The sequence below is a fragment of the Sphaerodactylus townsendi genome, linkage group LG13 (genome assembly GCF_021028975.2).
Source record: "Sphaerodactylus townsendi isolate TG3544 linkage group LG13, MPM_Stown_v2.3, whole genome shotgun sequence".
In the NCBI taxonomy this organism is placed as follows: domain Eukaryota; kingdom Metazoa; phylum Chordata; class Lepidosauria; order Squamata; family Sphaerodactylidae; genus Sphaerodactylus; species Sphaerodactylus townsendi.
In genome coordinates this window covers 17226584-17242133 of record NC_059437.1, presented here as the reverse complement: position 1 = coordinate 17242133, position 15550 = coordinate 17226584, and the positions used below count along the sequence as shown (strand labels likewise).

Genomic DNA, 15550 nt, shown 5'->3' with positions numbered 1-15550 from the left:
ACTTAAGTTACTCTATATGTTGCTTATGTAACATACATGTAGGAGTAATTTAACATTGTTTAGTACAGGTGGAGTAACACCCACCAGCATCACCTTACACTAGCTACAAAACTATGTTGCATTAAGAAAATATAATGAAGTGATGTATTGTCAAAGGCTTTTGCAGGTGGAATCAACTGGCTGTTGTGGGTGTTCCAGGTTATGTGGCGGTGGTCTGGTAGTTTTTGCTCCTAATATTTTGCCCACATCTATGTCTGGCATCTTCAAAGGCATTTGCCAGAAGATTTTTCCTGAAGATACCAGTCGTAGATGTAGGTGGAACGTTAGGAGCAAAGACTAGTGGATCACAGCCACATAGCCTGGAAAACCCACAACAACCAATATAATTAGGCAGTTTGTGATCTTACCAGTGACATGGATGGTGGCTATACCTAATATGATCTTTGGTGCTTTGAATACAGTTGTGCCTCCCACAAACATATTCTTGCGGCTTGGCATGAGGACATTCTTCTTAAAAGATGTGGGTGTGGTTGGCTCAGAAATACTGCCCTGCTCTTTGTGTTGTCATGTTTTCTTGGTGCATTACACAGTTGCTAGTCCTGTGGAGACTCCTAGTGGGCAGTTTGTGGTAATTCCACATGATAGAGTCCACAGCCATTAAATTTAACATAATTAAAGTTGTTTTTAACGCTCTTGTGTGTGGGTTGATGTTCAGTGGTTTATTGATTAGTGCTATAGCATTTTGTATGTTTGATGTATTTGTTGCAAGCTACTTCTATGCATACAACATATGTTAGACGTAAAAAGTACCCCTCAAAATTGAAACTGAAAAGCTAGTAGAGAATTTTTTTTAAAAAAATTGTGCATGGCTGCGCTCTTCTCTCCTCCACCCTTTTATTTCAAAATGAGGAACAATCTGGGAGATTTGGGGGTTGTTATGGATGGGAATTTTTTCTTATACTGAACAGTATTGAAATAGTTGTAATATCCATTAAAATGTCAATTGTTTTGTTTTTGGGGTAAGTGTGCTCCATGGAGAAATGGACCATGTGCTTATTGGGATTTTTGAGCATATAAAAAAATTCCGTTGGCTGAAGACTTGAGTTTAAAAGGTATTACGGTGGTTTTCCTTCAGCCTTTTAAAAGTGAATGTCAGACAAAGTTCTGCATCTGTATTGCAGTTAGAGCAAGATTAGAGTTCAGACGGCTAATGGAGCTCAACTTCAGTTCAAGTCATACTTCTGGGACGCTAGCTACAATAATTGACTGGTTACAGCTTGAATTATGTATGCTTTCACATGACAACATTGATTGAACACTAAAGACTTGTTCTCTTGTCACCTGAGAAGTTAATCAGTCATAGTTGAAAGAGAGGAAATGCAAGTTGTATTGTAATAGCTTTTCCTCTTGTTTGCTGTTGGCTTAAAAGTGAATAATCAATTTACTTATACTTTAAAGTGGTGTGCAAAGCATATTATTTGTTTGTTTTGATGGCTAGGCCAATCCTAAATGGTCATACTCAAAAGTAAATCTAACTTCAGTGGATGTGGCCTGCTGGTGAAGGTGCTTAAGATCGCAGCTTAAGAATCAGTAGTGCAGTTAGTAATCATAAATTTAACTGTGTTCTGTAGATTGCTACTTCAAATGCAAAACCTTTTGGACCTCCATGTTGAGCGTTTGGAATTAGAGTCCTGGTCTTCTGTCCAGAATCTGACCGTCGTTGCGCAGCTGCTTAGAATAGACTAGGCTTCATTCAGAAAGGAAGTGTCATATGAAAAGTATAATTTTGTTAAGATTGTGTGCTTAGGATCTGTATAGTGTAGAACAGGAGACAATAGCTCTACAATATGTCAGTCATTATCTGTTCCTGTCATACACATGTATTAACTAGGTTAGTGAGAGAATTGGACATTGGAGTACTCAGTTTTTTGTTTTGTTTTTGTTTGGCTAGGATTCAAGTAACTGTGCCTAAGAGTATTTTTACCGTACCTTTTCTCCAAGAGTAACTCTTTATTCTGTATGACAAATTGCTTTTGGAATTGAGAGAAATTTAAAAAATACAACACATTTGTCATATGTCATAGAGGTGGGTAGAGACATTAGCTATTCTCAAAGTAAGTGTTCTTTGGTGATGTAGTACCTCTTATAGAATATGCTAAATTTGAAATACTTCACCTCTCAATCCACAGTGGCTTTTCAAGGCAAATGTTTCTACTATCAATATAATGTGATAGTCACTTAAGCAACAATCGCCTGTTTTATACCTGTGATAAAACATAGGATGCACGCATAAATACAATCCTTCATCATGTTGTAAAGGGATTCAGTGTGTTAGATAGCAGGTAAGTGGAAACAGGGTTACTCATCAAGTGTTAATCTGCCTTTATCTTGTCAACTCAAGTGGTTGGTTATCACTTTGGTATCAGCTGGACTATGAAGGCTGGCACACTTCCACCATCACCTCTGCCAAGCCAAACAATCAGAAAGTTCCTTAGTTGAAGCATTGAAGGGTCAAAGTAGAAATGATGGCAGAAAACCTTTGCCTCTCAAAAAAGGTAGTAGCAATGGAAAAGGGATCCAATTTTGGATCAAACTGGAGTGTGGAAGTACAGAGTATTATTATTATTATTATTACCATTGTTATTTTTAAACCTTATCACCTGAACAGTTTTTCTACTGTTACTGGCTCACATTGATAGTTCTGTTTATCCTGCTGGGGACATTGTGCAAGTTGATAACTGTTTCCCCATGGGGCTAATTGCTAGTATGATGTGATTTACTAGAATTGGGAAGCCCTTATATGATTCTCCCTTCCCACCATCATGGCCTTGACACAAATCCCATCCTCCTCCAACATCTCCTGTTAACATTTTAATAAAATGTGGGATTATGTCCCATTTAGTTTTAACAGGAACTGTCTGTAGGCCTGTTTCTAATAGTTCAAAATGGATTTTGAGTTTCATTATAGTTTAGAAATTTTCTTCATTGTTTAGACTATGATAACAGATAATCAGTTTATTTACTCAGAGTCTATTTCTTTGACAAAACAGATGTTGGGGGTGTTGAATTTTGGAGATAGTTTACATTATAGCTTATTTAATATATTCTTTGTTCTCTGATTGGTTTGTATTTTTTTTTCTCCTGTCTAAGCTCTTACTCATTTTGTTTGGCTTATTCAGACCTCTCTGCTTTCTAAAGGTATCTTAGGCTCATTCCGCACATGCAGAATAATGCACTTTCAAACGGTTTTCAGTTTTCTTTGAAGCGGTGCGGAATAGCAAAATCCACTTGCAAACAGTTGTGAAAGTGGTTTGAAAATGCATTATTTTGTGTGTGCTTAAGGGGCCTTATAAGTGAAGGTGATCAAGAAGCAAATGTTCTGGAGGCGTTAAATGTACGAAGTCAAGCAAGACTGTTGGTTATTTCATTGCTGAGAAAAGAATTGTGAGAAGCTTTTAAATTGTATGAGAAAAGCACTTTTTAAAAAGTGCAGAGTAACGTGCTTTTTCTTTTCTTGATTTGAATAGAACCTTCAGATAAAAACCTTGGCAGATGATGTGGTAAGATTCTCATGTGCTGGGTTTGTATTTATCTCTAGTGCATGCTGCTTGTATTGCATATAAAGAAACTGGGCAGTGAAACATGAAAGGTGTGAGCTGTTCTATTGGCTGCTCTTCGCTTCCTATCCCAGAAAAGCTGATATCCTTTTTTTTCTTGTTTAAAAGACGTCTCTTCCTCATGTCTTCTTCAGTAAACAGTCATAGGTGGAAAGTTAGGACATTATTTTAAAGAAAAGCTCTAGTACTGTTGCAGACACTTGGATATGTCTCCAGGGAGAGTTGCTTTTCTTTAGTAATGAGGTGGGCATGAAGGAGCTTGAGAGCCGAAGGGGTTAGCTTTTTCTTTGGCAAGTGTACCACAGGCCAACTCCAATGAATACTAGCCCTTCATGCTTTGGTGGCATGTTATTTCTGGACTGCTAAACTGAAGACCAGAGAGAGAAAGGATCTGCAGGGGAATTTCTGTGCTGCATTTTGGCCATGAGCTCCCTGATTATTATTGTGGTGTGTCACCAAACTTTGCCACAAACTAGCCCTGCGTTCTCCGAAGATACCGTTTGTGTCTAAGGACAACTTTTAAAGTTACAGTCCATTTTTTGAGTATTCGGTTTATTGGCTGTTAAAAAAATTCTATTTCATTTTAAAAATCTGAACGTACTTCCAGTTCTAAACTCTCTTTGTAGGGCTTGGAGCAATTATTGTGGAGCTCCAGTAAAACCTTCTTTAGTTGGTCGTGCTGCTCTTGTACCAGATGCACTGTGTTCCTGCTAGGCAGTTCATGTTCTCTCTTGCCCTTTCGTAGAGCATCCAGCAGTCCTTTTTACTCAAGACCCTTGGTATGCAGGCTGCTTTCTGGAGAAGTAGGAGTGGACTGCTCTTTTCTACTAATATGCAAGCATGCATGCATTACTGAAAGATACAGAATTAACTATCATGATACTTGCATTACTGACCTTAATATTGTCTTCCACTAATGCCTGTTAAACTTACAAAAGGAATGTTTGGGTGCAGTATAAATGCTAATGTTTGTATGAAAATAAGAACCAATGCAGAGACTGTCGTTAATGGCAGGTTTGAATTTTTCAGTGTTCTGGTTCCTCTCGTGAGGAACATCATCTAATCCACAGGTGTCAAACTCACAGCCCTCCAGATGTTATGGACTACAGTTCCCATCATCTCCTGCCATCATGATGGGAACTGTAGTCCACAACATCTGGAGGGCCGCGAGTTTGACACCTATGATCTAATCTATGGCTCTGCCATTTTGGATCTATCTAGTTGATATCTGTGGGTGGACAGTCTGTAGCCTTGAGAACAGTCTGTAGGTGAAGCAGTCTGTACCTCTGTACACACAGACACAGAGAAGTTTGTGAGCATATCACTAAAGTATGGAGTTTTGTATTGACAAACTGAACCCTCAATCCATCTGTAATGGCAATTTTTATTAAAGTTTTTTTTAAAATAAATTATTCTTGAAAGGGCACAGGTAGTAATTGATGAAATCTAAATGTCTCCTTGGGTTCCTTCTAATGGCTAACGCTTCAATAGATGTATGCAAATTAAACACATCTGCCTAATTTCCATAATTTAAAAAAAATTGTGTGTTTTTCTTGGTTTAAGATATAAATTATCTTAACACAGAATCTGGGTAATCTGGTGAATAGGCATAGATCCATTCACAGGTGAAGGTGACCTATATATATGTTATTTTTTAAATGCTGTATCTAAATTAAGGTATGATTTGTAGATTGTATTTAAGTATTGAACATTTTCAGTTTTAAATGGGGCAAATACTGTGTGTGGGCAAAATAAAGAATGGTACAGTACAGTCTCAGAATTGTGGTGGAATGGCTTACTTACCTTTGTTGCATGATTAGTGTGTTATTGGCATGTGGTATAATGAGAATATGAGTGTTCCCTTATGTCTTAACTCTTAAAATATTCTGTTTTTTCCCCCTTCAGCGTGATAGAATAACCAGTTTTAGGAAATCGGGTGTCAAAAAGGAGAAACTTCTCATTCAGCATCCCATTGACACACCAGCCTCCATCAATGAATTGCCAGCAGCTCAGCCGTTGTTTGATGAACGTAGCATGAATTTGTCAGAGAAAGAAGTTATGGACCTATTCGAAAAGATGATGGTAAGTTTTTTTGATACAGGGGTATAAACTATTTAAAGTGAGACTTTTGTGTTATTTCCTTATTATTTCTTAGCTGAAAGTAAACAATTGCTCATTGGAGTAGCTGCAGTTGTTGATTAGTGAACGGGGAGCATAAATCTGGGATGCATGAGAGCTCTGAATTTGGTCAGATGGAGAATTAGGAGGTATGTAATAGTCAGTTTGATGAAAAATAAAACGAACAACAAAAACAGCAATCACTCATAAAATCAGCAGTCCACATTGCAATGACACAATGTTGTGACATTAGAACTCCATATGCTCTTCAGAATAGAATTGTGTTCACAATTTTCTAAAGGCTAGAAGGGAAGGATGTGACGGCTCCTTTGAAGCAGAGATTTATACAATCTAGGGCAGGGTTCCCCAACCTTTTTGTGCCTGTGAGCCCCTTTGGAATTTTAGGAGAGGGTGGTGAGCTCCAACTCAAAATGTGAGTGCCAACTCAAAACTCTCAACAGCTGTCACACTTTGCAAAAGAATGGCAGAAGATCAATAAAAAGAAATGACAAGATGAAGAGAGAAAGAGAAAGAAGAAAATCAAGAAAGAAACCCTGAAGAGGAAATGGAACCACAAAACTGAAGGGTGGCCAACAAGAAGCCCTGTTAACTTTTTGAAAAATTTGGTAGGTGATATGGCATCTACATTGGGGAACCCTGATCTGGGAGTCATGACTGACAAAGACTGTCTTAGAGCATAGATGCAAAGTTAGTTATGGGCAGGTCCATATAAGTGGAGGCAGCACCTGAAGTATCCTGGAATAGATTTTCATAATTGTAGTAAAAAATTGCACTTGTTTATGATCATGATGGGTTTGAGTTCTCATTGGCCAAAACCCAGATCCACCTGACAAGGAAGACATTCCTTTCCAGTGATACATGGTTTCATACTGTATTATGTTCAGCCAGAGAACAGTACATATCCTTCTCTTACGGGAACAAAGGGCTCACAGAAAGATGAAGGGTCACCAGACATGACAATTTAAGAATCTAGAATTTAAGACCAACCAGCTTGGGCAGCAATTGATCTACGGATGGCACTCTTTAGCATGCTGGCCTCCCCCAACTATTATATGTTGTATGTATGATGAGGTGTCTAGGTCACATGCCGTGTTCCATGGAACTGGATATCACTTAGTCTGTTGGGCAGAGAGAGTGCTTTGATCTTGATATCTACTGGTCAGGGTTGCAAGCTGTGGAGGATGTGAACTCAGCAGAGGTATTTGAAAGCAGTCAGATAGTAGTCCGGCTGTTTGAGGGTGTGAAAGAGGCCTTGATCTTATCCTCATACAAACAGCAGTTGCTCAAAGTTGCTCAGCAGCTTCACTGCCAGAAAGCAGACCATCATGATATCCAACTGTGTCTCATCCTTCTGCAGGAGATCAGTGGAGAGGCTGTCATCTTTGGATTCACTGATGTGAAAATACAGACTTAATTTTTTTTTCAAAAATCCCATCAGATATGCTGCAAGAGCCACTTGGGGTATCTTTTTAAAATACACGATATCCCAACAGCCAGCATGGTGCTGTGGTTAAGAGCAGTGGACTCTAATCTGGAGAACTGAGTTTGATTCCCCATTCCTCCATGTGAGTGGCAGACTCTAATCTGGTATACTAGGTTTGTTTCCCTAAGCCTCCACATGAAGCCTGCTGAGCAGCCTTGGGCTAGTCACAGTTTTCTCAGAACTCTTTCAGCCCCACTTACCTCTCAAGGTATCTATTGTGGGGAGAGGAAGGGAAGGAGTTTGCCAGGAGCTTTAAAACTCCTTACCAATGCCAATGTCATTGGCAACTGATTTCTTTTACTGAAATCTCTTCTGTAAGTTGTTCTTAAAATCTTTGATTTTAAACTATTGGCCTAATGAATGAGGACTGGAACTTAATTAGTGACATTGTGAAACTCTTAAGACTTCTGGAAAGTAATCTAAAGCCTCATACTTAGCAATTCCTTTTAACCTGGGACTTTTTGATCCTCTAAGTGGCAAAAATGTCGCTTCAGGTCTGTTAACCTACTTGCATAGTCCATGTGATTGGAATTCAAATAAGTGATCATGTAAAGCTACCTTATACTGAGAGACCTGTTAAAATTGGTAATTGTCTGCCAGGCAGCAGTTCTCCATGGTCCCAGATGGAAGGTCTACTGAATTCCTTTTAGATGCTGTACCACTAAGCCATTGCTCTATTGCATGTACATTGTGACATGAGAATAATATAGCTTATGTGCTGCTTCTATTGCTCATCTCTGTGTAAGGGTATATGTGGAAAGTGTCCTGACTGAATAAAAGTGTTTTTGCTTTAGAGACAGTCTTATACATTGATTGTTTATGATAATCGAGTAAAATAACTTTTCTGGAGTAAACCAGTCATCCTGCTCTTGAAATGCCGAGCAGCTCTGATCATTTGTAGTGATGAAGATTAACTAAAACTATGAAGTAGTAATCCAGTCACGGCAGTGTTTTGCCTATTTATTTACAGGAAGACATGAACTTGAATGAGGAACGGAAAGCTCCTTTACGAAATAAGGACTTGACCACAAAACGTGAGATGGTTGTCCAGTACATTTCTGCAACTGCCAAATCTGTAAGTAGGACCCCCCCCCTCCCGGATGGGTTGAACTAATATGCTTAGCATCATCTGCAGTTTTCAACTTGAATCTTCAGACTTCTGCTTCAATTTGCCCTTCCTAGAGTTTTCACAAAGCTTCCTCCATAAAATCCTTTAAAATGCCTTCAAAGATGGCTAAAAACCTTAATTAGAATGTATTACATATCACACAACTGCTTGGTAATCTGAAACATGACGCTGTCTTTACTGTAAACCAATAAGTATCTTAAATCCTCTGCTCCGGAATAATAATCAGAGCTTTTCAGTGTCTCTAGCACAGTTAATGGCACAAACTTGGAGACGCTGATGGCACTCTTAAAACAAGGCATACAAGTTATCCGAACGATTAGCCATTCCATCCGATATCTTAGGCTCAGTATCATTGAAATGAAAGGCTAGGATCACAGGAAAATCTTGATTCTCAAGCTGTCTTGTGACTTCACAGATATTTTCATCCCCATTCTACCTGACAAGGTCTTCCTAAAATTTAGGATTATTTCACAAAAATCTTTTGTTGCAGTAAGCAGTAGCAGCTTAGCGAGAAGCTGTGTGGCCCATGCACAATCCCTTTCACAGGTGGAAAAGGACCCTTGGATTCTGGCCAATGAGCCAGAGCTGCAGAAATAGTATGAAATGACAAATACCTGTAGACCTCAACTTCAGCAGCTTAAGCAAATGGTGTAGCTGTCTGGATTTCTGGCACTGAGTTCTGTTTCTCACACTCACAGAGAAACAGGTGGCTTGAGCAGTACTTTGACTGCATAATCAGGGTTTCCAAATTTTAATCTTTAGAGTTAGGCAGAGTATGTCAGCCACTCTAGAGAGTTATTTAAATATCCCTTGCACATAATAGCATACTGGCTTCTCTGCTTTTTAAATGCATTTACTGAAAAGTGAGTGATATAGGTACTATTTCAAAGTGTTTAGAAAAAGATTTCAGCTTTATTGCTATGTTTAGGTTTTATAGAAAAATCCACTCATAATTTCTTTAAGTGTTCCCTTTTTAGTGAAAAATGTAAATGCTTTTAGGTTTTTTTCAGTGTAGCAATTTCTAGTGATGACAGAAAATACCCTATCTAGTTTACCTTCAATACCTGTAACTGTAACCTTTAATAGGCATAATGCAAATCCACGGAGATGAATATAACATTTACAATGAACAACAAAGAAATCACTATAAATAACATCCAGTTATAATAATCTATATAATAAAAATACTCATTCGAAGCATTAAAATACAACATAGATAAATAGTTAGACCAATTAAAATAGCACATAATGAGCCCTTCGGGGATAGGGTGGTATATTAAATTTAATAAATAAATAAATAAATAAATAATCCGATAGTACATTTAACTGGAATGTAGATAAAACCCTTATTTATCTAAGGTTAATACAAATAAAAAAGTGTTAATAAAAATTTAGTTACTGCATTAGAATAGAAATCTCCCTATGAGATCCTGACAGTAGAAACTGAATTTTTGAGCATTATTAGAGAATTTTCTCTGTAATAAGGCTGAAAGAAATTTATTGCTGGGCTCATCAAATAATTGCCATTCTAGACCATCAATACCTTTGACGGTCATGTTCAAACTATTGTTCAATGTCAGCATAAACTACATGTTGTATCACTCCCAGAAAAGTTGCTGCATGTTTTCTAACTTGTCTTGATATCCAAGGGCAGAAATATGTTCCAAGTGATAAGTGAAATTTACCACTAACCCAATTTTGGTAGACTTACACGATGCAGAGTGTTTTCCTTTGAAATTCCAATGAATCTTTCCTTAATTTTTGCACCCAAGTTATTCTTCATAGCAAAATGCTTTGGGAAACACAAGCTTGCATATTCAGAACTATTTTTCAAAATATCTAAAGGCAGAAACATAATCATTTTATATAACAACATCTGAGTGCAAAATGCAGATAACAGTACATGAATAATCATGTGTTATATTAAGACCAAATAGTAAATGAGATTATGTTAGCGGTTGCCTAATTTGTTTTTAAATGTGAAGTGAGGGAGAGATTACATAGAATAGACCTTAAATGCCTGCAGTAGTTCAGAACATGCAAACAGTGCACATTATCATACTTAAAACTGACATGACTACTTTTACATGCAATAACATGATAAATTTGCTAATCATTTAATTGTTATATGAGCAGATCTATAGAGCACTGACTGTACTTTATTAGACTCACAGATTGCTTGCACATCCCATTAAAAAAAAGAGTTAATGCATTTTATCCAGTTCACTGTAATGCAGTGCGTGTCAGCATTAAAGCAAAGTCTAGAACTATAGACTGGTTTAATATTTTGCTGGGTTTAGAAATATTATTGATTAGAGTAATGTAAAGCTTTTCCTCTTTAATCATTTCTGGAAAGCAATTGTTTTGGGAAAAGGAAAACTTAAACAACTTTTAATTAAAATGTTGAGGTATGTTTTGTAGTTCATATGACAGCTGGGTTGGAAATGAAATTTATTCCTTTAAATTGTGATTTAAACTCATAAATGTAGTAATCAGTTATCATTGTTGCTAGTACACTGTTTCACTTTATTCCACTCAATAAAGTAGACCTTCACCATTCACAGAGCCTTTGTTCCTAGGATCACCACAAATGGCAAAATCTCTGAATACTGTAGGGCCGTCTCCCAGAACCAAATTTAATGAAAAAATACACACTGTGATTATTTGATAGAGGCACGAGGAAGTAAAAACAAACCGGAAACCACATCATGTGATCTGACTGTGGATGTGTGAAATCGTGATTCACAAATCTAAGAATGGCAAGGGTCTAATGTAGTAGTGTAGTAAATAATATAATGCTGGGTATGGTACAGTTAACCAATTAGGTTTGAACTGCTGGCCACGAACCCTGCTTGATGCTACTAACATAGTTTATCATAGAGGGTCATTAGTATAAAATAGGATAATCCATATGCATCAAAGGAAGGTTAGGATACAGTATAAATATACACATGGGTAAATTAATTTTAAAAAAATAATTTTCATATGGCTAGTTGTTGAGCTCTCAAACCAAAAGCCACTGAATGGTGTTCCATTTTGTGTTGGTCGATTTCAACAGATGTAACTTCTAAACAGAATTTGGTTTCTGGTAATGGGGTCAAGGTTGACTTACCCTTCCATCCTTCTGAGGTTTGGTAAAATGAGTACCCAGCTTGCTCGGGGTAAAGTGGAGACAACTGAGGAAGGCAACGGCAAAGCACTGTCTAGCAAATGTGATGTGATGTTATCCTGTGGGTCAGTAATTGAATTCTGTGTGAGCTAAGGGACAAAGAAGCATGGACTGGTTCTGTTGGCACAAATCTCTATGGGAAATATTGTACTAACTTGAGTTCTTACTTTAATGCCTATTTCCAAAGCTTCTGGTGCTACTTTACATGCCAGTCAGTAGCAGGAAATCTCAGTGGAAGTGAGAGAAGTTCAAAAAGAATATGGGATGCTTTTTCCCCTTTCTTAAGGCACTCATTTAATGATATTCATTTACATGTAGCATGCTACCTTCCTCTTCCTCTTTTTCTTTCTACATTATATGTAGTTACACAGCTAATCCACTGTCATATTTACTTATTCCTGTTATTTATTTAGATTTTTCTCTGCCCCTTTCCTGGTAATCAGGGCTCAGGGCAGGAGTAGTAGTAGACTTTATTGACAGTCAATGACCATATATATTACAAATCTCCAATTTAGTAAAATATCTACAACAAAACAAGAATGCAGATCTCTCTCCCGTATTCCAGCACTATCCATCTATATATAATTATATAGGCTCAGGGCAGTTGACGTAAATATATAACATAAATAAAAATACAGATATTCTATGAACAATTTAACATATAACATAACTGGACTAGTCCATACATTTCAGAATTGCCTGCACGTATTGGCTGTATTACCATAGTTTAATGTGGGAAATTATATGCTACTAGCTGGGATGCTCTTTTTGGTGCCAAGTTACAAGTTGTCCTGCTTACATGATTTCTTTCCCTTCAAAAGGGAAATTGCATTAGCAGGGCTTCATGGGGATTAGGCATCAACATGGGCACGCTGGCTTGTATGTTAATTTCCTACATGGTTTTGGCAACAGGGCTCCTTCACATGGAAGATTTAATATCCTGAGGTAGGCTAGATATCTTAAGACTCCAAGATTAGAACTGCTGTCTTCTAAGAAGTAACAGTGTCTTCCTATGCAAGAGTCGAGTCTAATTATTAACTTGATTCTGTGCTCTGCTCTTCAGAGACAGTAGGCAGAAGATCTGGCACTTGAGCTCCCAGTTATGGTCTGTGCTAAAACACTAACACCCATAGAAGCTGCTGCATTATGTAGCAAACTATTGGGGCATGAAGAACCTGGACCATACCACTGCATCTTTTTTGTGTATTGTCTGACCCTCCACCAGTGCCTCAATTGCATATGATCAGTACCCTTCATGATGACTAGGAGCATGGTAACCGGCCATACTCTTTCACCCAGTGTTCTGGCACCAACAGATGGTTCTTTCTTCCATAAGAAGCCTGGTGGGTGATCTTGGGCTAGCCACAGTTTTCTCTGAACTCTCTCAGCCCCGCTTACCTCACCAGGTGTGAGGAGGGGAAGGGAAGGCAATTGTAAGATGTTTTGAAACTCCTAAAGGGAGATAAAAGTAGGGTGTAAAAACTAGTTCTTTTAGTTACAGTGTATCCAGTTTGGGTTGCCTATCTGAAATGCTCTGGTTCCCTACCCATTTCCTTTTGTCATTCGTTTTTTCTACGTGGTGCCGTGGATTTAAGTTGCTTATTTTTTCTCTCTCACTGAATCTTTGGGTGCCAATGCAAAGGAGAGCAACAGTGTAACCACTACCCCACTCCACCTATGCCTTTCAGTCTTGTAATTGGTTTCAAAACAAATTCCCAGTTTGAAAAGAGGTGGGATTATAAGGGTATAAGAGAACTGAACTGAAACATGTTACCTTTGTAGGCACATTTAACACAGCATTCAAATTCATTTAATTTTTAAGGTAGAAATGTTGGGCAGCCGTTTAACACAGCATTTTCTTGAATTTAATGAAAGCACGTTGGTCATCGGGCTTTTGCTGCCGTAGGAAATCTACTCCAGTTCTCAAAATATAAAGTATGTAATTTTGGCAGCAGATGTTAAAAGTGCCTGCCCAATAAATGATTTTTGTTTTGTTGATGTATTTGTGTAACACCACCCAATAAGGCTTCATCTTTCCACATTAAAATATTGTAAATGTAGACAATTAAAAAGTCATTCCAAATCTGTGCTTCCACAGCTAACTGAGACGACAGCATTTATGAACATTTTATGTCTTATATTAAATATCTTTAATAGTTACTAACTACTAGACACTTAGCTAGTTGTGTGAAATGCTTCAGCTTACTAATTCTTGCTTGTTTTTTTTTTTTATACTATCACTACTCTCCGTTGATCACTGCATGCAGATTATTGGAAGTAAAGTTCAGGTGAGTATAGATGTAAGCTGTCACATCTTGTAGATGCATGATATAACAGCAGGGGAAAATCTGTAGGTTGCCTGTGATTGCAATGCCTTTTGCATGCTTGTCTTTAATCTGATGAAATTGGTTATTTTACTGTAATTCTAACATGCGGATTTTTGCCAGTAGCTCTAAGGAACCATGAGTAGAAGAAAAATCGCTGCTAAGGGGGGTTCTGCAAGCTTTCATCAGTTCACGTAAAAAATTGTGCACTGCTGTAAGCATAAACCCCTCTAGCAATTGTTGTGCCTGCTGATGTGCAAATGGAAGAACATACCTGGTTTTGCTCATTTTTCTCACACCACAGTTGACATAGCCTTTGCATGACCAGAATTGTAAGGGGATTTTTTTTTTGCATACAGAAGAGTATTGTTGGATACAACTCAATGAAATGAAGGAAAAAACCCTCAAGGTTTTTTTTAATTCTATTCTATTAAACTTAGATAAAGTTTTTAATGGCAAAAAGGCTGATTCAGTTAGGGATGTCAGGGAGGCAAGCTTAGTAGTTTGAAAATAATGTGATTATTATTAAACACCAGTGAATTATTACTTTTACTGCTATTGTTATCGCTGTTTTAAAGATTTTATAATTCGTCTATTCATATTTTTTGTTGTACACCGCCCAGAGCCCTCCGGGGATGGGGCGGTATAGAAGCTGTAACAATAAATAAATAAATAAATAAATAAATAAATTGTTTGTCATTGTTATAGATGTACTGTTGTGGGGTGTGTGTCATATATTGTTGGGAACCAAAAATTCACTAGTTTTTAGACTCAGCTTGGTAGCCATCTGGCTTTTTGTTTAAAGTTTCTGAGCCTCATCTTTCTATTTTCTTGATCCACAGGCTAAAAACAAGGGCTAGAAAAGTTAAACCACATTCTTCCACAGGCTAAAAACAAGGGCTAGAAAAGTTAAACCACATTTGTGCCTTCAACAAATAACTAAGAGCTCCATCCAAAGAGGGAAATGAAACCATTTGTGGGAGTGCATTGTGCCACACAAGCAGATTTACCCTCCCTGGGACACTTCCCCAGTGGGAGGGCAATTCCATTCACATGTGGCTGCAATGCCCCCCCCCCCCCCCGTGCTGAGACATGTCAGTGGACACCCTGCCAGTGTACCAGGGACCCTGCTGTCACTGGCATAGTGTGGCCGGGGTCATGGCCATGAGAGGAGCCAATGTTGGTTAGCTCTCTCCTGGTCTTTGCCAGTGTTACTTAAAAAGGAAAGTGGACAGTCTTGCAATTCCAAGGAGATATATACTGTTTCAGATGTCCATATCTGGTTGTCAAAATTAGAGACTGCCCCTACAGTCTTGTCAGAGTAAGAGTGAATTTAAAAACTTCAGTTCAAATGTCAGTACTTTTGGCCTAGATTTTAATTTCCTGTAGTTTGATGCTGCTCTTTGAGATCCTGAATTAAATCTTGTGTGGTACTGAGTCATTAGTTTCTATTTTGAAGAAGTACAGCATATTGGAACTGGTTGGCACTAGTGCTTGTTTGAGAGGTAAAATGGCAGTGAATTGTGTTACCGAGAGGGATTTCAGTGAAAAGTGAACAAAAGTTTACTACACAAAACGTCTCAGTTTAGCAGTCTGGAAGGCTTACTCACATTTGAGCTTCAACCTTCCTTTAGAAACAAATCCCCCCCTTCCCCCTGGATCTGCTGGATCACTTAATTGGTGACAGGT

The 15550-nt window shown here is 38.0% G+C and overlaps 1 protein-coding gene across 5 annotated transcripts in view; it reads left to right on the top strand.

Moving 5' to 3' along the window:
- Positions 1-15550, top strand: part of DIAPH2 (diaphanous related formin 2) — a 413545-nt gene that overhangs the window by 14964 nt on the left and 383031 nt on the right. The window contains exons 2-5 of one of the 5 annotated variants that reach the window (XM_048514789.1): positions 3528-3560; positions 5523-5699; positions 8210-8314; positions 13805-13825. In XM_048514789.1, coding sequence (XP_048370746.1) covers positions 3528-3560; positions 5523-5699; positions 8210-8314; positions 13805-13825 — 336 coding nt within the window. Of the gene's footprint in view, positions 1-3527; positions 3561-5522; positions 5700-5742; positions 6362-8209; positions 8315-13804; positions 13826-15550 lie in introns of those variants that run through there. The other 4 variants (XM_048514793.1, XM_048514791.1, XM_048514790.1 and 1 more) reach the window with 4 other exon arrangements.